Raw genomic sequence first — 25,009 nt, forward strand, 5'->3', positions numbered from 1 at the left:
AGCTTTCTGCCACACGGTGAAGCTTTTAAACTTTAACTTCAACCACCTGTTGTAGTTGGTAGCGCTGCAGCACGACACCTGAGGGAGCTGCAACTGCATCCCCCGCTGCGCTACCACACCGCTGTCAAGCAGATCTCGAGGAAGAAGCCCGCAGGCTCTTCCCCTGCACCTCGTCCCGGGCATTTGAACACTCGGGTACAGGGGGGAAGCGGGGACCCCCGCCCGCTGCCCCTCGCAGCCCACCCGTGATGGCGGACCCCACGGGCGCGGCGCCAAATGGCGGCGGGGTCCGGCCCTGCCGCCGGGCACACCCCTTCCGGGCCCCGCGCCCCTGGCAACGGCGGCCGCTTCATGGCCGCCACGGCCGAGGAGCCCGGAGAGAGCCCCGGGCGGTCTCCTCCGGAGGAGTCGGGGCCTCGGGCGTCAGAAGCGGGAGCAGAACGCCAGGAGGTAGGGCTGGGGGCTGCGAGGGAGGGTCTCGCCCTCGGTCCCCTGCTGAGAGCCCTGCTGACGAGCCGGTGCCGGCCGGGCACCCTGTAAATTACTGACCCGAACTCGGTGTCGCCCACAGGGGATGGAACAAGCCTCTCCTGAGCACCAGGGGCCAGAAGGATTCAGCCAGCTGTATGCAGAGGGACAGGACTCGCAGGAGGCCAGCCGAAGCGTGGATCAGGCGCGAGCACTGGGATCTGACCCTTGCCAAAGACAGGAGCCAAGAAGTGCCTGTCGGACGTACGGAGGAGGACAGGAGCATTACCAAGCCCATGAGGATGGGCATGGCCCCTACCAGCCACACGAGCCCGGTTACGGGCTCTATCAGCCAGGATACAGCCCGTACGACGATCCGATACCAGATCCCGAAGCCCGAATGCTGGCAGTGCAGAATGCAAAAGCCTACTTGCTGACGAGCAGCACAACATCTGGCCTCAACTTGTAAGTCTGCAGAAGAGACAAGAAGGAAAGGGGCAGGATGAGAGTAGTGGTGACAGGGTAAGGGGCTATGCTGTCAGGGACGGCAGAGTGTGGAAAAGCAGAACATGTTATAAATGCAGCGTTTAATCGCTATGCTATAATTGTGTGTCCGGCCCCTTTCAATCCAAATTCCAAAGGGAATTTAGGGTGTTCAAAGAGCCTTCGATTAGATTAAGGCCAGGCTTGAATTTGCTTTAGCTCCTCGGCCAGATGTAGGGTAAACGAAAAATGGAAGGTGAGGCTACTCTTGATTACATTGCAAAGAGGCTAGTTTCAAGTCTAATTTCCCAAAATGGTGCGTGATCCCTTTGCATCTAACTGTTCCGATTTCTTTGACGCCCAGGTGATTACCTTGTACTTTTGATATTAGAAACAATATTCTAAGACTTCCGTAATAGTAGGTCAGTAATAATACTTACATTCCTATGACAGATACGATCATCTTGCTAATACGCTGACAAAGATCCTGGATGAACAGCCCACAAATGTGGTAGACATAATTGAGAATATCAGCAAGGACGTGAAGTGGGCTCAATTTCGGAAAAAAATGGATACTCTTCAAGATGAACCTGCAATGCCTCCAACGTTTGAATCTGCAGAGAGGAGTAAAAGTTTGTTCCTCAAGTCAGATGAAGAAGGAGATGAAGAACTAGATGAAAAGGTAGCGAGTTATTATCAGGCACCAATAGATATCAAATATACTGGAGAGATGGGTGGCAGGAAGGCAGAAGGGAAAAGGTGGAAGTTGTGGTCTCCCTCATAATATTGCCTCTCGTGATTGCATGAAATGATTACAGCCACAGTAGCATGTACCCTCTTCACACTTCGGTTGGTCCCGTGTCAAGTTGTGAAGAAATCACAGCTGGTTACGTAGTTTGGAATTTAGTTGCTGCAGTAAGTCTCATATCCCGAGCTTTTAAAAGCACAGATGTTCTGGAGATGATAAATAGAAAGGAAAGTTTACAGTATCTCTCATACGCTTGTTGAACCTTGTGCCACAAACACGAGGCAACACAGCAGCGCTGTTTCCAGGCATCAAGGCCTCTTATACAGAAAACGTGTGCTAGCACTGAAGTCCTGTGGAGATCCCTCGTGAGAATTCTTTCTGTACTTTGCAGTAATTAAAAGTGAATTTGAAAATTGAGATCTTGTATTCTAAAAGCTGCGCTTCATCTGTGTTCTCTTCTTTACCCTCACAATGTCATTTTTAATTTTTCTAAGTGATAGTGGGAGATGTAAATGAATGTCAGCAGAGCTTTTGGAGAGAGCGCACTATAGGAAAGTGAAGTATGACTTCCAGTAGATAAATTGTTCAATCCTTCAAATGGATAATTTTATTATTACTCAGCTCTAACTCACGCTTTCCTTTACTAGGGAGAGACTCCTCTGCCTAATGTGATGGAAACAGCCTTTTATTTTGAGCAGGCTGGAATTGGCTTGAGCAAAGATGAATACTATCACATATTTCTTGCCCTTAAAAAGCTCATTAGTGCCCAGCCAATCCAGGCATGTCGCTTCTGGGGCAAAATTTTGGGCCTGGAGATGAACTATATTATAGCTGAAGTGCAATTCCAGGAGGGAGTAGAGGAGGAGGAAACAGAGGAGGAAGAAGAGGTTCCTGATGAAGGAGAGAAAGGGCTGGGTGAAGTCGAAGATGAAGATGAGGAGAAAGAAAAAGAAGATGAGCCACCAAAGTCTACCTATAAGCCCCCACCTGTCATCCCAAAAGAAGAAAACGGAACTGGGGCTAACAAATACATCTACTTTGTTTGCAATGAGCCTGGCAAAGCCTGGGTGAAGTTGCCTCCAGTGACACCAGCGCAGATTGTCTGCGCCAGGAAAATCAAGAAGTTCTTCACTGGCAGGCTGGATGCCCCTGTTGTGAGCTTCCCTCCTTTCCCTGGAAATGAGGCCGACTACCTGCGGGCACAGATAGCTCGGATCTCAGCAGGAACCCACGTCTGTCCCATTGGATTTTACCAGTTTGGGGAGGAAGAAGATGAAGATGAGGAAGGGGGAGGAGGAAGAGATACGTGTGAAGAAAACCCGGATTTCCAGCCTCTTTCTGTGGCTGAAATGGTGGAGTCTCTCTCCACGTGGGTACACTACGTGCCGAGTATTTTAAAGCAGGTAGGTCCTCCCATAGGCCACGCTGACCTCAGATACCATTCTCACGGTAGTGCTTCAGGATGTAAATGAAGCCCCTCACCCACCCATTTGAACTATTCACCAGAAACAGGACTGGACTGAAAAGATTTCCTACAGAAAATGTATTAGAAACGTTCTATCATATATAAATGTGTTGCACATATTTAAATATTAGAAGGTTCCTAAATCTACACGTGTTTCATGATTTTTTCCATCTTCAGGTGCAAACCTATCTTTAGATAATCATGTAGGATTAGGCCTTGATAGATAATTACTTCTGGCAGTCTTCTACATTGGGTTACCTCTCCTGAAATCCTCGCTTGAGAGAAATGTTTTTAATTCTGTTTTCCTGAATAGGATGCTAAATTTCAGATCGCTTGTGATTGTATGCTAAACGAAACTTATTTGGTGTTTTCTTCTGGTTTACCTTCCGTTGCTTGCTTTCTGCTGTGAAGCATACAAACAAAAAAGCTTCAAAACTTAAAACCAAAACAGTGTAAATAAAATTGTAGCATAAAATATTTATTGTATCAGGTTAGTGCTGGAAAGAGGTTGTACTAATGCAGTCATCTTTCCTGGATACCAACTTAAGAACGGTAGTGTAAAATAAGAGCAAGTGCTAGGAACTAAAGTTTAATTTTATTGCCAGTAAAGCAATAGTTCTAAAAATAAAATCTGTTACCATTAGAATTTTGAGAACATTTTGTAATGTTCCTCCGACTGGTAGCTAACAAACAAGGCAGACTTTAAAAGGAATTAATTCTTTAAAAGTCTGTAAGTGTTCATCTCTCAGCTTGCAATAACTGGTAACCCAGCAAGGAAACAAAACCCAACAGACAACAGGCAAGGATTGAACTAAATTCCTGTCTTCTGTTCACTGTAAACATAATTTGGCATAAAGACATGGGATGCTGTGGTCTTTCTCGTGCCTTCTGTGTTCAGTAATTGTTGAACTGAAATACAGAGTACAAGGTAAGACTTTTCACGTGCATTGTTTGGACTTGGGCCCAGGTGCACGGGGACAGGATGTTCTGTCATCTTCTGTGCATATTCACAGCCCGTGCCTGACAGGGAAGGGACAGGTAATGCCAGCATGTTTGTGCCCAGTGAAGGCCAGCAACAAGTTACTGTCTCTTCACAAGATGAATATTGAAATATGTGTTTGCTTAATGATATGATCCCAGCCAATAAGTATCAGCATGGATAAGTATCAGCATGGATTGATTGTACTTAAAAAAACTGAAAACTACAAAATAGCTGGAAGCTGATCAGAGAGCCATGGGGTCATTCTGCAATAGTAAGCAGGGATAAGGAATGAATGAGGGATAAAGAGAGCGCTCTGCCAAGAGGATACGTACAGCTCTCTGGCAACAATGTACCAGTTCTGGAATACATCTTTTTTTCTTTTTCCCCCACTTGCGCTTGTGTGTGAACCAATTGTTTTAACTGGCTTGCATTTCTTCATTGATTGTCGCGTGTATTTATTATTCTCCCTTACTGGTTATAGGGTCGTTGTGTTTGGGTTAACCCTTCACAAAAATCAGAGGAAGAAGAAGAGGAAGGTGAAGAGGAGGAGGAGAAAGATGAGGAGCCAGATGAACTCCAGCAAGAAATAGGACCTCCCCTTCTCACTCCACTCTCTGAAGATGAAGGTACTCCTCATGGAGTACGATTTGTGATAGAGCCACTGGGATTGTTGGCATTTAGGCAGTAAATATCTGAAGTTATAGGCCTCTGACGCTTCACAGAACAATGTAGTTTGCTACGGTAGGGTAACCACATTCTTTTACAAAATTAATCAGATGTGAAATGGTTAACAGAATCGACCTTAAAACTGAAATGATTGGGTTTACTAGTTAACCGTCCTGCTGAGAATAAAGGGAAAAAATGTTCAGATATGTCAGGCTATTGGAAGTTCCAGACAGCTCACCCCTGAAATACATTCAGCTATTTTTCCATCACCTTTATAGGCAGAAGAAAAGCGTGGACACAAAAATAAATACATATTCACACATGCATAGATATATAAATAAGAATTTATATCCTCTAGCACATACTGCAGCAACCCATAGAGATATGGAAACCTAAATACTAGACTGTAGCCATAGCAAATTATGTTTCTACTCCCCATTCTTTGATCAGGGTGAAATACGTATGTAATTTATCCCTCAGTGATAAACAATCCCTGACAAAAGAAACAGCAGCGAGTACTACTGCATTTCAAGAACGTGATCCTTTCTGTATGGGACTGTTGGCATCCACGTGATACCTGCCCCTGCATCCAAACCACCTGTCTGAACACAATGTCTGCATTTATTGCTTGTGACTTAGTTCTTCTAACGTGCATCTTAATATAACCGTTGCCAGAGTTCTGTGAAAGCCTTGTAGCTCAGTCCTAAGTATTTTGTAGTGGCTTGTAAGTCAATTTATTCATGTAGCGTGTGTTTGGCTGTCTGCAGGAATTCAAAACATCCCTGCTTGGACAGCTCAGCCTTCTACAAACCTGATCCCCCAATATGCTGTTGCAATCCTTCAGTCGAACCGATGGCCTGGAGCATATGCCTTTGCATCTGGCATGTGAGTAGCCAGCTGACGTGGTTACAACACAGACCATACGCTGAACACAGCCATGCCCGATGAAGTCAAATTTGCTTTCTTATTAATGTATTGACTGAATTGTAACTATTTCTGAGACCGATAGAGAAAGCCACTTAAGAGTGCACAGCATCAGTATGTGTTCAAGGCTGAAAATGAAGAATCCTTGGAAATGCTAGCATGAAACTGATGCATGTACATGTCCGGTTAGTGCCTGGCCACAGTCCTGGACTTAAAACCTGTATTCTTGAGTCTGTGGTGCTTTTTACAAATGAGCTTATTTCTTTTGTTCTAATTTTCAGTCGTTTCTATTAGGCACAGTACAGTCACTACCACTAGAAGCTTTAAATGGGCACTGGAGTGGGTGTCGGGAGTGGCTCTATGTTACTAAGGTGAAGTTGGAGTCATACTGCAATATCACACAGTGACAGAGTGTAGCATTCATCATTTTTGCACTTGGTGATTTTTAAGTGGAAGGTTAAATATTGTGCAAAAAGTGCAAGCATAGAATGGTTTGGGTTAGAAGGGACCTACAGATCCCCCAGTTCCACCCCCACTGCCATAGGCACCTCCCACTAGACCAGGTTGCCCAGGTAGACGAGCCTGGCCTTGCACACTTCTAGAAATGGGGCATCCACAGCTTCTGCGGACAACCTGTTCTGGTGCCTCGCCACCCTCAAAGAATTTCTTCCTCATATCTGATCTATATCTACCCTCTTTCCACTTTAAAAGCATTACCCCTTATTCTGTCGCTACATGCCCTTACAAAAAGTCTCTCCTCGTCTTTGTTTTAAGACCCCTGTTAAGTACTGAAAAGCTTTGCTACTTCAGGACTGAAAACTTTCACCTTGAGGTTTCCTTGGAGCCTTCTCTTCCCCAGGCTGAACATCCCCAGCTCTCTCAGCCTGTCTTCACAGGAGAGCTGCTCCAGCCCTCTGATCGTTTTCATGGCCCTCCTCTGGACCTACACTAACAGATCCACATCCTTCTTGTGCTGGGGGCCCCAGAGCTGGGTGCAGTGAATCCAACAGCTAGGAAGAGATGTGTTCCTTTAAGCACCTCTTACAGGGAGCTTGCACTCTATTTGCACAGCAGAGTAAGGAGCCCTGAGAGGATCTGCACTGATAGATATTTTGTTGCAGGCAGATGGTGTGAACTTTTCACTGTTTTTTTGTTTTGTTTTGTTTTGTTTTCCCTCAGGAAATTTAATAATATCTACTTTGGCTGGGGTCACAAATACAGCCCAGAAAACCATACACCTGCACTGCCTGAGCCAGTGCAAAAAGAATACCCCGACGGGCCGGAGATCACCGAGGCCGCGGACCCGACGGTGGAAGAGGAGCTGGCTTTCAAGGCTACAAAGGAGAAAGCCAGAGCTAAGAAGAGGAAGACGAGGAAGAATGAGTAGGTGATGAAGAGGAAGACACGATTAAGAAATAGGAAACACGAATACTTGAAAAGATTAAATATTTATAGGGTTTTTATACATGGATCCTAAATGAGTTGATCTTCAGTGTAGGCGGAAGATGCTTATTTGGGGGGTTTCTGTAGGTTCCTTGCAGCTGCCTCTCCCAAACAGAGGAATAGTGTTTTAATAAATGGAGCGTAAACAAGCTCAACTTAAATGTGAGTTTCAGATGCCTTATTTTGGGGGTTTCTGTAGGCTCCTTGCAGCTGCCTGTCCCCAAAAGATTGTTATATATGGAGTGGTAATTCGTGTCGAGAAAATGGTTGATATTAATAAAGAAGGGGGAGATTTGGGAATGTGGCCGTGGGGGTTGGAAAACCCCGTGATTGAGATAACATTTGACTCTTAAGGATGAGGCCATAAGGAATATAAAAGAGCTTAGAGGGAAGAAAGAAGGGTGATTCAGGAGCCTCCATGCAGTCTCCAGGTTCTCTCGTTCTCCAGCCATTGAGGCATGGATGTTTCTGGGTGTTTGCTGCTGTTGTTACATTCAAAGTTGTTTGACCAATGAAAAGTTGTTTTGAAAAGAACTGCTGTGGGGAGAAGAGTATAAAAAGGGAGACTGCCCTCAAGATAAAAAAAGAAAAAGGCAACACGATGAAGTTATGTCGTTGTCATGTTAAGGGGTGTAGCTGATTATGGGCCCGGTCGGATTCAGGGTACTGAACCAGTCGGACATTCACCAAAAACACGTTAACCGTCTGGGGGTCCCGTCAGACATTCACCAAAAACGCATTAACTGTCTGGGGGTCTGGTTGGATTCAGAACACTGAACTATCACAGATAACCACCCTCACCCTCGTTGCACTTAATGAGAGCTATCACAATGCAATCAAGTATGGTTTATTACAGCAACAGATAATCAGGTTCTTTTGGATTGCCGGCGATAGGGACTGTCTGCAAAAGCAAGCTAGTATGCATGAAATACAGAGGTGTTATAGGTGTTACAGGTGTTACAGGTGCGCAGCTTAGTAATAAACGCGTTAAAAGGATCAAAGACTCTATAGAGATTTCTAAGCACGTATTCAGATCTCACCCAAAGGCGTCCCAATGGGGGAGAAGAGAGGCTCAGCCCGTCGACTGGTCCCAGGGGTCAGGAGGTCCTCAGGATGCTGTATTCCCTCGTGATGATGTCTCCCCTGACGGTGGGATCTTCCCTCACATCCCCTCTCTCTTGGGCCAATTTATACGATTTTCTATCTTTTAGGTGGAGCTTGAGTGGCTCTAGTCAAGCACATCTTAGCTACGACTGGTGCCAAGTTCTCCCGTCTCCGTTTGGGGCTTCTGTGGGCTCCTTGGAGCCGCCTCTCCCTCGCGGGCGCCATTCCGCGCCCTCCCCTCAGCCCCGTCCCGGCTCCCCTCAGCCCCGTTCCCGCCCCCGGCAGCGCGCGGCGGGGCCAACAAGAGGCGGCTTCGGGCCCCGTTCGAAGCCGGCGGCGGCCGGGCCCGGGCTGCGGGACGGCTCCGAGGGGCTCCGGCGGCCGCTGAGGCTGCTGAGGCGCCGCGGGGATGGCTGACGAAGGGGCCGTTACCGTCTGCGTGCGGCTGCGGCCGCTCCTCGCCAGGTGAGGGCGAGGGCGAGGGCGAGGGGCTGGGCGGCGTGGGGGTGCGGGTGGAGCTGGTGAGCTTAGCGGGGTGCTTTGTCTCGTAGGGAGAGCGCTCTGGGGGACGAGGCGGCGCCTCACTGGAGGAGCGAGGGGAACACGGTCTCAGAAGTGAGCGGTGCCCGAGCCTTCAGCTACGGTGAGTGTGTGGGAAGGAGCAGCTGGGGCTGACGCGGGCCTGCGGGATGCACGGCCGGAGTGCGCGCTGACACTGCTTGCCGTGGCGTTGGCAGCATCGCAGCTCTCTCGTGGCGCTTCTCCCGGCCTCGTAATGCCTCAGGGCTTGTGTCTGCGGTGTTTGCGTGGCAGTGCTGGCCAGGAATTCTCCTTTGGGAGTCGACGTCCTGCTCTCAGCGCCTTTTGCTGTGCTGGTCTGCACTGCAGAGTGTTGTTGGAGCTCTGTTGGTATGGAAGCGAGGTGGAAGATGCCCTCTGTAGCGCTCCCATCTCAGGGACAAGTGGCTGCGCTGAGCCCAGAGCATTGGGGTGACGTGCACGTGAGATCCTCTTGCTTGAAGCATCTTCCTGCTGATCCACCGTACTGCCTCCAGACACAATTTTTCCAAGTCTTGTCAGGCTCACAGTCCTGATACATAGATCGGCCTTAACCATTTTTAGGGTTGAATGGGACGACTGCATCTGACATTCTTAGTTTCTTTGAGGCTCTGTTGTCTTTGCGTCATTGCTTTTGGTGTTGAGTTTAATCTTTTGTTCCTGAAGTCTGGCACAGTAGTGACACAACTGTGTTTTATGTCTAAATCATCCTTTAAAGATTCTGTCCATGATACAATAATTGAAGTCAGCATTGCTGACTTTTTTAAGTGGGAATAATATTGAACTTACTTCAGGCTTTCAAAAGAATCGTAAGCCAGACTGGTCAATGCTAATAGTTCAAGAGTTGTTTGGGAATCAAGGTATAACATGGGATAAGCCTGCTAGAAAGGATTCACTGGGTCTGCACCAAGAACATAGGACACTGGCTGCCTAAGCATAGGGCACTGAAGCCCTCTGTGCTGGGGAATGGACTAGCAGATTGATGTGAGCATATCAGGAGCTGTGTGTAAGGCACTGACTTCAGGTGACAAAGCTGCTCCTTATGGTTTTTGGGTAGTGTGAGTCCACTAGAGACAGCTGTCGTTAACCCTAGACTTTGAATGTATAAGGCTGTTGGTTCTTCTGAGAAGGTGAAGTGGCTGGGATATGTCTGGTTCTTGTCCAGCTGTCATCTGTATGGACATGCGTGAGATCCAGCTGGATTGATATTGCATAGCATATCATCAGATAGCCAAATATATATTGTGTCCTCACTGTTAAGTTGGGAAGGCTTCTGTGCAACTCATTGCACCACTCCAGGGGCCCAAAACCTGTTATGTGGTAGGAAGTAAGGAGAAAGTACAAATTGAAACATTATTCGCAGAGTATTTCACAGAATCACAGAATTTCTAGGTTGGAAGAGACCTCAAGATCATCGAGTCCAACCTCTGACCTAACGCTAGCAGTCCCCACTAAACCATATCCCTAAGCTCTACATCTAAACGTCTTTTAAAGACTTCCAGATTCATTTGGGTTATTCTAAAAGACTTGATACTGGGTGCTGCTGTGTCACAGTGCATTTTGGTACTGGAGATTTAACTCTGGACAACCCCTCTGAGCATAACATAACACAACACCTTGACAGGTTGAATAAAACAACATTTAGATACATCTTCAAGAAATAAAATACTGTGTAATACCTAGGTGTCCGACTGAAAGAAGGCTGCAATATAAATCGGAGTTTGTTCATTCTGGGCCAAGTTATCAAAAAGCTTTGTGACGACCCTTCTGGGTAAGTGCTTATGTTGACATACCTCTTTTTGGACAAGTCACTTATAAATTAAGAAGTTAAATCTCTTTAGACATCAAATAGTATCCTATATAGCTCTCCTAAATGTTCTGTCACCTCAAGACAATAGTGTTTTTTCATAGAAAAGTGACTTTTTAAATCTGTTTTCTTACTTTCCCCTCAGTTTCATAAATTACCGTGACAGCAAGCTGACTCGAATTCTACAGAACTCTCTTGGAGGAAATGCTAAGACAGTTATTATTTGTACAATCACTCCTGTTTCTTTTGATGAAACACTCAGTACTCTTCAGGTAAACCTTCTTGCCTGTTGTCAAGCATCATTCTGCCTCTAGACTTTAATATTGATGGCTTGGGGTGGGGGGAAAAATGTGACGGGCAGGGGTCTTTAGTCACTGGAACCTTCTAAAGGTCCTCTGCAGTTGGGACATGAAATGTGTCTATTTTGTACTCTGCGTGTTCTCTCGGTCCCATTGTTGTACTAGTTTGGCTAGCTAGAGCTTTTTGGCAGTTTGACAACGTTTTAGACAGCTTCTACAAGAAGAGAGGGTAAATGAACTAGTGATGAACTTTAGGCAGGATTGTCTTCCTTTTGGTGCTCTCTAGATCTTTATATTGAAAACTAATTAGGTGTGGTTTTGCTTAAGCACACTTTTCTGCCTGTTGTGGTTCCGCTGAAGTGAGCAGCTGAGCTCCACCACAAGCACTCTCTCACTCCCCCTCCTCAAAGAGGAACGGGGAGAAAATATGATGAAAAGGGCTCAAAGGTTGAGATAAGGACTAGAAGATCACACAGGAATTATTGTAATGGGCAAAACAGACTCTGCATAGGGAGACAGTAAGATTAATTGTTTATTACTAACATGCTAGAGAAGTGAGGAACAAAGGAAAGAAACCAAAAGCACCTTCCCCCCCATCCACCCTCTTCCACCTCCTCCCCCCGAGCGGCGCAGGGGAACGGGGGAATGGGGGTTATGGTCAGTCTACAGCGCTTCTTCTCTGCCGCTCCTTCTCGGTCACTCTCGTCCCCTGTGCTGTGGGGTCCCACCCACGGGATGCAGTCCTTGATGAACTGATCCAGCGTGGGCTTCCCACAGGCAGCAGCTCTTCCAGAACTGCTCCAGATACGGGTCTGTACCACGGGGTCCATCCCTCAGGAGAAACTGCTCCAACCTGGCTCCCCCACAGGCAGCAGCTCCTGCCAGGTCACCTGCTCCTGCGTGGGCTCCTCTCCATGGGCTACAGGTCCGGCCCGGAATCTGCTCCGGCAGGGGTCTTCCACAGGCGGCAGCCTCCATCGGTGCAGGGCCACCTGCTCCACCGTGCTCTCCTCCATGGGCTGCAGGGGGACATCCTGCTTCACCATGGTCCTCACCACAGGCCACAGGGGACTTCTGCTCCGGTGCCTGGAGCACCTCTCCCCCTCCTTCTGCACTGACCTTGGCGCCTGCAAGGCTGTTCCTCAACCAGAGGTGACTGGAGTAGAGCTCTCTGGATGTAATGCTATTTCTCTTATTTATTTTTTGAGTGATTAGAAATTCATGTTTAAACTTCTCTTGCTGCTAATGTGAATTTTAGAATTACTGGAAATCGTATTTGACACAACTAATTTTAGTACTTGACAGTGAAGTGTAGAGACGAGGACAAACCCAGTTCTTGTTTTTCTCCATCACTATAGATTCAACAGTTAACTGAGACACTAGATAGTGTATCAAGTGAAAAAGACCAGCTATTGGCTGAGAGAACTAGTCATTCTTCTCAGCTTAAAGAACAAATCTCATCCATTAGTGAAGAAAAAGATGAGCTACAAAAACGTCTTCAGGACACCAGGTCTGAGCGGGACCAGCTCAACGTGGAATTGCAAAAATCCTCTGAGATGGTTGGTGTTGCAAGTTGCACACTTAAGTTAGGAATAACTTATCTTCTTGAATGGTACTTAAAAGTACCATGTGCACAAGTCGATGGGGCCGGATGGGATCCACCCAAGGGTACTGAGAGAACTGGCAGAGGAGCTGGCCAAGCCACTGTCCATCATTTATCAGCAGTCCTGGCGATTGGGGGAGGTCCCAGCTGACTGGCAGCTAGCAAACGTGACGCCCATCTACAAGAAGGGCCGGAGGGCAGACCCGGGAAACTACAGGCCTGTCAGTTTGACCTCAGTGCCAGGGGAGCTCATGGAGCAGATCCTCTTGACAGTCATCACGCGGCACTTGCAGGGCAAGCAGGCGATCAGGCCCAGTCAGCATGGGTTTATGAAAGGCAGGTCATGCCTGACGAACCTGATCTCCTTCTATGACAAAGTGACACGCTGGGTGGACGAGGGAAAGGCTGTGGATGTGGTCTGCCTTGACTTCAGCAAGGCTTTTGACACCGTCTCCCACAGCATTCTCCTCAAGAAACTGGCTGCTCTTGGCTTGGACTGGCGCACGCTTCGTTGGGTTAGAAACTGGCTGGATAGCCGGGCCCAAAGAGTCGTGGTGAATGGAGCCAAGTCCAGTTGGAGGCCAGTCACTAGTGGCGTCCCCCAGGGCTCGGTGCTGGGGCCGGTCCTCTTTAATATCTTCATCGATGATCTGGACGAGGGCATCGAGTGCACCCTCAGTAAGTTCGCAGATGACACCAAGCCAGGTGCGTGTGTCGATCTGCTTGAGGGTAGGAAAGCTCTGCAGGAGGATCTGGATAGGCTGCACCGATGGGCTGAGGTCAACTGCATGAAGTTCAACAAGGCCAAGTGCCGGGTCCTGCACCTGGGGCGCAATAACCCCAAGCAGAGCTACAGGCTGGGAGAGGAGTGGTTGGAGAGCTGCCAGGCAGAGAAGGACCTGGGAGTGATGGTGGATAGTCGGCTGAATATGAGCCAGCAGTGTGCTCAGGTGGCCAAGAAGGCCAACGGCATCCTGGCTTGTATCAGGAACAGTGTGACCAGCAGGGCTAGGGAGGTGATCGTCCCCCTGTACTCAGCTCTGGTGAGGCCGCACCTTGAGTACTGTGTTCAGTTTTGGGCCCCTCGCTACAAGAAGGACATGGAGGTGCTTGAGCGGGTGCAGAGAAGGGCGACAAAGCTGGTGAGGTGCCTGGAGAACAAATGGACAGCAAAAGACTTGTAGCAAGCCATGGGATTTTTGCTGTTTCGAAAAATCCCTCAACAATTCCCCCCCCCCTTTTTTTTCTCTTCTTCTTCTTCGAGCAAACCAAGTCTGATGTAACAGTTTTGCAAGTAACCCTATAACCACTTTTATCACAATACAACACAGTGATGATTGACACTACCACAAACAGAATCCTTAATCCCTCTTTGACTAATCCCAGTAACCATCTATGCATCGTTTCAAACAAATCAGTGAACCATTGATTGATAGGATTGATATCATATTGAATCTTTCTCATGTGCTCTTTCAGGAAAGTAATGGATTTGTGAATTGACTCATTATGATCAAAAAGGTTTAAACAGTACATTCGCTCAGAATCTTCCCCCCCATGGCTTTGAGCCAAAAGCAAGATGTCAATAGCAGCTTGATCCTGTAAACGCACATGTTGCAGACTATTTTGATCTGGTAACATCTCCTCGAGTATCTCTGTCAGGGCATGGGCTTGCTTCTCAGCCCAGCATACCAATTTTTCTAAGTTCTTAATTGCGGCCACAGATGCCACTCCTGGCACTAAAATTGCCAATGCTGCTCTAGCTGCAACACCAAGCAATTCAACATTATCATTGCAATCTGGTGCAAGCAATGCCCATTTATGTCTGGTGATCTCACACAACTGTGACAAGCTAGGAGCAAATATAGTAAGCTTATCTAAGTAACGTGGACTTCCAATAGCATTTGCAGGGATACTTTGCCAGGCCCTATCCCCGCAAATCAGAAAAACAGCAGGAGGTAAGGCCAAAGCTGTACAATTGTTCCAAACACAGTAGTTGTTACCCCTTGTCTCCGTGCCATAAGCCCCTAAACCCTGCCTAGCAGCGTCATTGTAATCACAGGTGTTATTTGTATTTCTGTATCCGTATGGCCCTTTCCAAGTTCCTGTAGCAGGATCTCGGTAATTCATTCTTATTCGTGGTAACACATTTGGTGCTGCTCTATTTATTCTTTGAAAATGAATACTTACAGGCAGGTCTTCTCGGTCCCTAGTCAAACATAAGTGATTCAAGACACCCAATGCCTCGGAGAATCGTTCATCGATGTTCCTGATCTCTTTTAATCTCACTAATTGTTCCTTTAAAACCTGTTGTGATTGTTCAACCATCACTTGGCCTGTGGGAGAAAATGGAACACTCATTTTAGGCTGAATCTGTAGGAAAATCCATTCCAGAACTCGACAATGCTGCCCTATCATTCCACCCTTGCCATCACCTGTGTCACTTACACTACTCTTATTACCCATGCTGTTAGTGTCAGTGGCATCCTCCTGGTACCGTTTCTGTCTTTGTCGCCCCTTACTCTCCCCCTTTTCTTTTTGCCACTGACCATTCACCACAAATGGATGAGACACATGATTGCTAATTAGGAAAGAGAGTGTAACGTCTGCTATATGGCTGCAGGCAGTGCTGACTGCAACCTTAGAAGCTGTTTGTGACAGAGCCTGCCGGTGGGCATTTGGTAGTGTAATCCGTGGCTCTGCACTCCTGCCCTGCAATAAAGGCAGTAATAGAGCTAAGTCATCGTTAGTAATCCGCACAATATGGCAACCCCACGGAATGTTATCCAGGAACATAGTTATAACACCGATCTGGGGACAAACAGTCTTTTTTGCATTGCAAGATACGCCTCTCATAAACACAATGCCAGAGAGAAGCAGCACAGCCACTGCTGCCTCCATGGTCACGTCAGACAGGCTGCAGGGTCCTGATCTCTGCCTCTCTGCTATGTGCCCACTCGCCACACGGTGAGGGTCGGCTGCCGGTGTCCACTGACACCTCTGGTCTCCCGTAGCAACTCGATCCCGGCTGTCCCGCATCCCCCACCATTCCTTTGTTTCCCTGCTTTTTTTTTTCCCCCCTGTGTCTCACCGCAAGTCCTGTGTCCAGGTCAGTGCTTGGAGTTTCTCAATGTCTCTCAGGTGGTCCGGCTTCTGTCAGGGCTCTCGGTGTCTCTCAGAGCCGTCCATGTCTCTGAAGCATCTCTCAGGGCCCTCTCTGCCTTCAAAGTCTCTCCATGTGTCTCAGGTCTCTCAACTTCTCTCAGGGCTCTCCGTGTCTCTGAAGCCTCTCTGTTTCTGTCAGGTTTCTCAGCGTCTCTCAGCGTGTCTGGGTCGCAGCCTGTTCAGGCCCCATATGTTGCAGGAAGCACAGCCGAAAGCACGACAGACACCAGTAGGGTCAGATCATGCTCCATTTTATTGCCCGAATAGCCTGACTTTTATAGTGAACTTAACAGGGGCGGACAGTGTCTCACTCAAGATTATTGGTCAAAAGCACTCAGACAAACAACTACAAGAAAACAACCCCACCTGCAAGAAAACAACCCCCTTGTGAGCAGTGAAAAGCAGTCACATAGACCTTGTCCTTGAAGCCAGCTACTGGCAACAATATTTTTCTGAATTCTTCAATTGGGCGATGTGGGAACACTGTCATGGGGACTTGGTTTGCTCAGCTGCAGCAAGCCGTGGGATCTTTGCTGTTTCAGAAATCCCTCCACACCTCCTTGGATCACCACATAATTTTGGAAGCTTTTTTTAACCTAACAATCATTTTTAATGAATATTTGACACACTAATTCTATAATGCATTTAAAAATAAAGGTTAGTATAGTCGCTCACCAAAAGATCTCAACCAGCTTCTTGGGTTTACTGACCTTTGGAAAAAGGAAGTTTTATGCTCATTTGTTTTGCCATGCTTATTGGGAGTTGCAGTCTAACTGGTAAGTTTCTCTACACCAACGCAGTTTCATGTTGAAACACCAAGATGCTGCCATCTAGTGAAACTCAAGATTTTAAGTGGGATTTTCTCCTGCACAGGTTAGGAATAGAAGACGATCATGAACATTAGCTATCCATTCCCCCATAAAGAATGCAAGAAATTAACAGGATTCTCACCAAAAAAGGCCACAACAATGTTCTTCCCCAAGCAATTGCTCTTTATCCATCATCAAATTTTAAGCTAGGACAATACCTGACAAATAATTTTTTAATTGTTGATTTACCAAAGTAGCCATTCTTAAATTTGTATCAGTGCTTTAATTTAGATCTGTTAAGGCAGTTAACATCACGAGACTCAAAGATTCTATGACAAAATTGAATTATAAGCTCACACCAGATCCAAGGCCACCCTAATAGTTTTCTTAATGAATTCAGAAAGCTGCCTGAATTCCAGCTGGGCACATTTCTGTGGGTAAACCTGGACACGCACACAGGCACGTGCAGTCATATTATGCCACTCTTGAACTGTAACAGCTTTCTAAGGCTTTGAAAATCAGCTCCCCAGTTAACAAAGTACCTAGGTTTTCTAGAATCATTTATTCTCCTGTCCCTAGCCTTACAACTAATAAATTCAGACACAAGCAGGAATACACTGCAACAGCTCTTATCAGCTCAACCACCAGAAAAATCTCTAAATCTAGAAATGTTCTAGCAAGCAATTAATAAATATCCAGAAACTGAAAACAAACAAACAAAAAAAAAAACCACAAGGTAGACACCTTGCTTTTCTCTTTTGGAAGGAAAAAGTCAGCTTAAAATGTATTCTTTTAATAAAATACCAGAATGAAAGAAATGAAAAAAGTGTGGTAGCCAAAGGAAATATCGTTCAATAATAATGGGAAATTGCAAAGAAAAAATGGGACAACTTGCATTTATCACTGCCAGGAGAATGAATTATTCCTACATATCTATGGCTGTCACAGGAAAGGAAACAGTGCAGTGCTGAGTTCAGCAATGGTATTTAGAACTTGTGTATTTTTAGCTAGAAATTGTTATAAGCTTTCCATGACAAAGTTTTGGAAATCTGAATGTTCACAACTTCTTAGTAGTTGCAGTAGTTGGCAGTTTTTGGCTATTCAAGGTGAATAGATAGTTGGGTCTTCAGTAAGGATTTCAGAAGTACCCCTGTCAGGCAAACAACCCTTGTGTTACTCTTCCAATCCCACTAACTGCAGTGCATCCAGAAAAACGATGATGTAACCATTTGCTTATCAGTCTGGCTATCCTAAAATGAAGTACTTAGGAAGAGATCTGGTAACATTCAGAGCTTCATTCCTATAAAATAAAGACAAGACTTTTGATACAAAAGTCTTTGTTCAGTATGACACTGACAGTTCATGATGATTTCATTCTTAAAGGAGTTCATCTCAGGTGTTGAGTGCCAAATTTCTTCTAGCTTGGAGGAGGGGAAGGATCTATCTTCTATCTAGACTTCAAACATTTCCTGATAGAGCAAAGATTCAGTTAGAAAGAATTAAACAAACACTGGTGACACAGATTTGTGCAACAGTAATTTGCTGCACAAACTGACTGCAGAAAGCTGTAAGACAGACAAGCAGCATAATAATGATGAAAGGGGTAAGATTACTGTCAAAGACTGTTTTTAGACTGAATATGATAATCAGCATCCCCAAATCGTACCATCATGTCTCCACAAAACTGAAGAGACCAGCAGAAATATTTTGAGATACTTAAAGTTTATTGTCAAAACAAACCTTATACAGGACGTAAAAATAAGTTTCAAAATTCAGGTAGGCAGGATAGCAAAACAGTCTGCCATACAGCCCTGATTACAATTTATTTTTCACTCACTAGAGTAACAGCAGCATCAATTAGATCCATTGGTTACTGCTTGGAAAAAAATATTCAGATGTCACACTCCAAACAGGAAAGAGAAGTATGCTCAAAGATGATGCAAAATGCAAAGTTACTCCTGGCACCGTAATTGACAGAGCTGCAGAAATACTGCATAGCATTTAAGAGAAGTCCTTGATTTATTTTGTGCCTTGAAAAGGGAAAGTCCGTGATACAGAGGTTAAAGTTGTAGTAAAAGTGCAGTTTCCATGGTCTCAAAAAAAGAGCAAGTATAAGACTTCTATATTGAGAAACAAAAAGAAACTAGTGAGAACAGAGAGATGTTGATTTGGAAAGAACTGAAGGTACAAGCCACCCAGACGAGGACTCTTGCAGGAACGCCAGAGAAGTTTGAGAAGCTTCACCGCAGCTTAGTTCGTGATTCATTCCTGTGTCCATTTTTCTTCAGCATGTTAGCTCTTCTTTTTTTGCTATCCTGAAAATAACCAAAGAAGAACATCAGCAGCAGGTTGCAGGCAACGTGACTGCTTTTTCATTTTTGTTCTTGTACTGCAGCTTTGCCAGCTGGGGGAAGCAGCAGCAGCTCCAGGACAACAAGGGAACTGCAGCTGCCAGAGCTCTTCCCACAGCTGATGATTTAACCCGAAGGAACCGTCTTCCATATAGGCGGATTCTGGATGTTACCACTGCAAAGGCAGCTTACAACAGAATACCTTCACTGGGTAGTACAATCAGGGGCTTTATCTTTCTCTGAAGCTCCAAGCCACTGGCTAAGAGGTTGTTCTGTGGGCTCTGTTCCTGCAGGTGGCACATCTATAGAGAAGACAAGAACATTACAGTAATGCTTTCCCAGTTTCACAATCACAGACAGCCTGACTAGGGCAGCTGTTACTGCAGCTGGAAGCTGCCAGACTAGGAGATTTCACATCGAAGACTAAAATCAACCACTTCAAAGAAATTTAGAAAAAAAAGTTAACCAGCAGTTAACTCTGAATAGATGACTGAGCAACCCGTGAGAATCAGTTTTGCCAGAAGCAGGTACTTAACTCAGGTAACGTCAGAAAGCAAAAGATGCTATAGCATCATCTGTCTGCTAGGAACGGTACTCTGCCCAGTCACTTTGCAGTGATCGATCATCAACACCTTCACTGCAACAAAAGAAATATAAAGTTTGCCTAATCTTCATGAATGTTTTAAGTATTTGGGTGCTGTACAGCACATATAATCTTTTTGGCACCAGCTGGTCAGCCCTTCCACCAAGGTGGTAACAAGGCATTCAAGAACAGTTTCCGTGAGAGTTTTGGGACCGAATGCAGGAAGCACAGGACACCTACTTTTACTTGAAGACCACTCCTTACATTTTGCCTCTCCTAATCTTAATCAGACACCATATTACATACCTGTTAGCGTACCTAAATTGGAATTATCAAAGAAATTTGTTGGACACGTCAGTGGCAGAGGCTTTGATGCATCCTGAGTCACCGTTTCCTGAGAAATAGGCTCTTTGAAGGATGGATTTTGCTCTTTGAGGGAATCCAACACTTTCTTCGCTGGAGACCTTGGTACTGTCTCTCGAGTAGTCTCTCTCGAAGATTTTTCTTTCAATTTTAGTGCTCTCTCTTTCCATTTTCTAAGTTCGTCTTTCAATTGAGCCTCATTACTGAACAGGGAAAAAAGATCACCAGCATTTAATTACAGAAAACATTAAACAACTGTTTTAAGTCAAGAAAAATGCCTGACAAGACAGTTCCTGCATGTTCCTGTATGACAATTCCCTTGACGTACCACAGACATGGCAATGCAAGCCCCCTTACCACGACCAAACGTGTATTCTTAGTTTTGGAGGCATATTTTTTTTTTTTCTTCCCAAAAGCTAAAGAGATCCAAACAAAACGTGTTCTCCAGTTATTGATAAAAAGCATTTAAAATTCCATTCTCATGGAAAAAAAAACAATTTAGAGCTTAAAAGCCATCAAGAAATATACATACATCACCACCTTTAGAAGTTTAGATTTGCTAGACTCTTTCACATCTTACAATTAAAAATTCTTCACTTCTACAAATGTCCAGGAAAGAAAATGTAACAGCATAGGTTAAAGAGAAATGACTTAGTTAACGTGGCACTTATTATCTTTATGCTTACCTTAGTAGATCATCAATTTGTTTCTTCAGCTGCAAGTTCTCTTCCTGTAGCTTCACTTGTTCAGATTTTAAAACAAGCACGTGGTGGTGGCAGTGGTATAGTTCAGAGCACACACAAGTAAGGGGCTTTTGGTATTGCTGAGGAGTTTCTGTAGACACCACTAGAAAATAGTTTTATACAAAAGCACGTGTTACTTGGTCAGGGTTTCAAACCACGTCAATATTTCTCTTAGCCATGCTTATGCAAAATTCCTTCCCGTAGCCTTGTATGTAAAACCTCACTAGGTTCGGAGTATCATTACAACAGCTCTTTTTTAAACCCACCATCAGTAATCACACTGCCAGGGAGATATTAAGGAGTTGATGTGATTAGTTATATCATGATTAGAACTAGAGAACTAGATATGGGAACGTAACCCACCACAATCCAAGAAATAACAAACGAAACCAGGCAAGAACTGCTGTGATTCCAATACAGCCTATGTGCAGCTCCCGTGTTTCAGCCTTCCACCTCTTCCAAAGCATCCAACCCCTCTCATGGCCTTTTGAGGTAAAAGGCCTGCATCTAAGCCTAGAATTTAACCACACAACCTTAAAAGCAGATGTTTAATATGAAACAATCCCTTATATTGATCTGGAATTTACCAGTAACGTCTTGATCTTGCTGTGCTCTTCTGAGTTCTTCTTTTAGCTTTCTTAACTGTTCTTCTTGGTGTTCTGCAACAGCTTTATAATTAGCAAGTCTGTATTGGTGGGCAGGGAGGGGGAAACAGAAAAATTTTAAGCTTAATTATTAAAGTTGCAAGAGACTTAGTTGGATTTTCAAGCGTATTAACAAAGACAAATGTATTTGAAGTAAAACAAAAACTACATCTGGCTGTCAGTTAGATTTCAGGTGAAGTACAGAAAAGCAGAAGTTAAATTATTATTATTAAATTATTCTGTGTGCATCCTTTCTCTCCATTGAGCCTCAGAGCGCTCTCCATTGATGCTTTCCCCTCACAGTCGTCAGAACAGTTTGATTTATGGCTGAGCATAGGTTGGCTGAGAAATTTTGCTGGGTGCATGGGGATGGAGTTGGTTTGGCAATCAACCTGACTGAGATGCACGTGGCTTTTACTTTCTCTGGAATGCAGCTATGATAAAAACCTCGTAGACCCAAAGCTGAACGCTCACTTCTTATTCAGGGGTGTGGGGGTTAGGGAAGAGCTACCAGTTACAAACAAACAAACCAAACAAACACGTGAACTTACTGCATATCAAAAATCTTTGATTGCTTCGTTCTGTCCATGTCATATCTTACCAATTGTGTTTTGAGATCATTAATTTCTTCTTTGTACAACTCAGCACATTTATTTAATTTTTCCTGAAAATAAAACAAGACACCTACTATGAAGAAAAGCACCGAATACAGGGACTGCTTGCTTTGCACTTTTACTGCAATCTGCCAGAAGTTACAGGACAGAGCTGCAAGCAGGACGTTATTCTGGGCTAAGAACGCCCAGGTCACTAACCAGTACCATAGGACCAGTTGCCATCTGAACATAATGAATGCACTCCCATTTTCAGCCAGTTTTGCTGACTTGCTTGCAGATGTCATCTGGGAATCTTGAACTAGCATGCCAATAGATTATGCAGAAAAAAACAGCCCATGCTTCAGTTTCAAAACTGGAAGTTTAAGAATGTTTCAGCAATATATCAGAAGCAATCAATTTAGCTTCTAATACCATAACATGGGTTCTAAATTTTGTCTCTGAAAGCAGCACCAGTAGCACATGAAACAGCATGCTACAACATGTGAGTAGAGTGCTTTTCTCTAAGAAAACCACACAGAACTACAAATTGACTTTACAGCGCTCTCTGCTTCCCTCGCTGTAAGAATGAGACTCGAAAATAATTTGACTCCTACCTGGAGACTCCGATTTTCTGCTAGGACAGTGCTGAGGCTTTTCTCTGTCTCATTCAGTTTGGCTTCCAGCTGGGTGAGCTCACTCGTAGCTGCTTTTACTTTCATCTGTGCTTGTAACTGTTCAATCCTGTCATCTTTTTCTCTGACATTTTTTTCCGCTTCCTTTGCTATGTTTTCCAACTTTTGGATTTTTACTTCCATAGCCTGTTGGGATATACCAACCACTTATGAGCAGTAACACCAAGCCAAGAGTTATAACTACGTCCCTGCACAGCACAGGGTGATATTCTTCATCAAAACAAACAAAACAAAGAGAACAGGAGTTCCTATACAGTCTATAGCATTGTTCTCTTTCATCTGTTACTGTTCTGGGACATTCAACTCTAAAAAAAACATGCTTTGAACACAAGTAACTGTGACATTGGAAGTATGGATAGAGGGCAAACGAGTGCAACCCCCACGAGTCATGACAATTTTTATCCAGCTTCCAGTCTGACACAGAGACTGCTGTATAGTTAATGAATATCACACTACTGGAACCTATACTTCGGAAATAACTGGGTGCGTTTACAGAGATTTATAAACTAACATCTGTGCATGTGTGTGCGCACAGAAAACTGACCGTTAAATCACATCACAGGCAGAGCTCAAACTTCCACTTTTGGAAAAAAAGAAATCTACAAAAAAAAGTCCATTGTGGGCCAGTGTATCGTGTGACAGATTTACAGTCATCAATCTTCATTTTCTTTTCAGTCGAGAGTACTCTCGCTTAGAAAATAATCATAAAGTGGGTTTTCTTTAGAAAAATATTTGCACCTTTTTATCTTGTTCTGCAGCCTTCAAGCGGTTATGAAGTCTGTTGTTTTCTTCTTCTAGCAGAAGATGAGCAGAGCCACCAGGGGCCAGTTGTTCCTTAAGGGCCTTTAGTTCCTGAAGCAACTCTTCAGTTTTCTCTTTTGTCCGTTTATATTCAGCATCAGCATTTTTGCAGTAGTTGGAAGTTCTGTCATTCAACTCTGAATTAAGCGGAGAGAATGTCTGAAAAATCAGTAATGAAGAACAGATTAAATTTCTGAACCTGCTAGAAATAAGTGAAAAATCAGGAAGTGTCTTAGCCTGTATTAATTTCACATTCTGAACTCAGTGGCACATTTGAAGACAGTTATTACCAAAAATGGAATTACTGACACTCAAATGATCAGAGCGCTGGAGTACCTCTCCTAGGAAGACAGGTTGAGAGACCTCGGATTGTTTAGCGCAGAGAAGAGAATGCTGTTTTTGTTGTAAAAGCTTTGATTCACAGAACGTCTATCAAAGAATTCTTCCTAAGAGCCTGTCAGCATTGGGAAATCCGGCAGAAGTCAAGGCTGACAAATAATTCTACAGAAGCAGCTCAACTCTTTGTGAATAGCCTGAGAGTGAGTCACAACGTGTGCAGAAGGATGACGAGCTCTTCCTAATCTAGCCGAAAGCACAGCACGAAGAGCCTAGTAACAAGCGTATGCTGGAAGTCAAGACAACTGCTGTTAAGAACTAGTCAGAGGTAGAGGAGTCCCTCCCACAGCCTGTCTTCCAAGAGGTCTCCGATGTGCTTATTAAAAGATGTCACCTCATGAAATGCTCTTCATGATTCACCTCAGACAGCAGAACAGACTTTTTCCCAGTTGTGGGTGGTATAAGGAAGAAAGAAGAGGGAAAGCACAGCTGAAAGACCTCTAGGATAATTTAACTTTCTGAAGGTAGAAAAAGTGTGAGAATGTCAATTACAATTAAGCTCTATCAAAAAAAAACAACCAACAAAAAACACTTCAGCCATTTTAAAGGTGGTTTGAATAGAACAGAACCTCATAGGCAGAAAGCCCTCAGAATGTGACTGCATCAGGCTGTCAAGTTCTACAAGGAAGGTTGGAGTAACACTTACGAACCTACAGTTTCTAAGATTCATTCTCTTTAAGAAAACCACACACAAATACACCACCACATACACACAGAAAGCTATCTTCCCGAAAGTCTCTTTAAACACAAGTTTCCAAGTTTGAATGTAGGGGGAAGAAAGCCTGTAAAAATCTTCCAGGTATTCCTACGTTTTACAGATAAGTACGCCTATAGCCAGTGCTGTTGGATAAACTGAAAATAATTAAGTGAGTCAACTTTAAAATAGCTTTTTGTGTTTGTTTTCAACCAGGTTACAGAGGTACTTGCAGAGTGCTTACACAAAACGTATTTCTTATTCATTAAGTTAATTTACCTTTGCTTTTGCAGTCCAGAACTTAATGACTTGTAAAAGCCTTTCATTATCTTTTCTTAGCACTTCTTTCAGTTCTTCTGCATCACAGTGGAGTCCTGAACAAGCTTCCCAGAACCGTGCTGTTTCTTTTCCAGCCCTTTCTTCCTTCTGTAACTCTGCCTCTATGCTGAGAAGTTCACTTTCCATTTCTGATACGTCTTTGATAATATTCTTTAGAAAGAAGAGAGCAAGTTTAAGCATTGCCTTGATAACTACACGTTTAATAGAAATTTCGCCCCCTTAGGTATCCATACTTACAGTAAGTATGTTTTAACACTTAATTATAGCATATTTGCTAAGCTAAAATGGG

General features: G+C 44.6%; 2 protein-coding genes across 2 annotated transcripts in view; one reads left to right on the top strand and one right to left on the bottom strand.

Annotated features, from left to right (window-relative positions):
• Nucleotides 1-368: 368 nt before the first annotated feature.
• LOC309877341 (radial spoke head protein 4 homolog A-like) lies at nucleotides 369-7,123 on the top strand (the record flags this gene model as incomplete). The annotated part of the gene is made up of 7 exons (XM_082758612.1): nucleotides 369-450; nucleotides 572-933; nucleotides 1,405-1,633; nucleotides 2,347-3,102; nucleotides 4,628-4,772; nucleotides 5,580-5,697; nucleotides 6,916-7,123. Exons 2-7 carry the CDS (start codon nucleotides 575-577, stop codon nucleotides 7,121-7,123), a joined length of 1,815 nt encoding a protein of 604 aa, XP_082614738.1. The 5' UTR covers nucleotides 369-450; nucleotides 572-574.
• An 11,953-nt stretch (nucleotides 7,124-19,076) lies between these two features.
• Nucleotides 19,077-25,009, bottom strand: part of LOC309877342 (centromere-associated protein E-like) — a gene marked incomplete at its 3' end in the record, with an annotated part of 31,316 nt that continues 25,383 nt past the window's right edge. The window contains exons 36-43 of the mRNA XM_082758613.1: nucleotides 24,661-24,870; nucleotides 23,229-23,450; nucleotides 22,413-22,616; nucleotides 21,757-21,869; nucleotides 21,149-21,246; nucleotides 20,505-20,664; nucleotides 19,774-20,021; nucleotides 19,077-19,174 (exon numbers count right to left, since the gene is read on the bottom strand). Of these exons, the coding sequence (XP_082614739.1) occupies nucleotides 19,077-19,174; nucleotides 19,774-20,021; nucleotides 20,505-20,664; nucleotides 21,149-21,246; nucleotides 21,757-21,869; nucleotides 22,413-22,616; nucleotides 23,229-23,450; nucleotides 24,661-24,870 (1,353 nt within the window). The remainder of the gene's footprint in view (nucleotides 19,175-19,773; nucleotides 20,022-20,504; nucleotides 20,665-21,148; nucleotides 21,247-21,756; nucleotides 21,870-22,412; nucleotides 22,617-23,228; nucleotides 23,451-24,660; nucleotides 24,871-25,009) is intronic.

Source organism: Aythya marila (genome assembly GCF_965140915.1).
Source record: "Aythya marila genome assembly, chromosome: 4".
NCBI lineage: Eukaryota > Metazoa > Chordata > Aves > Anseriformes > Anatidae > Aythya > Aythya marila.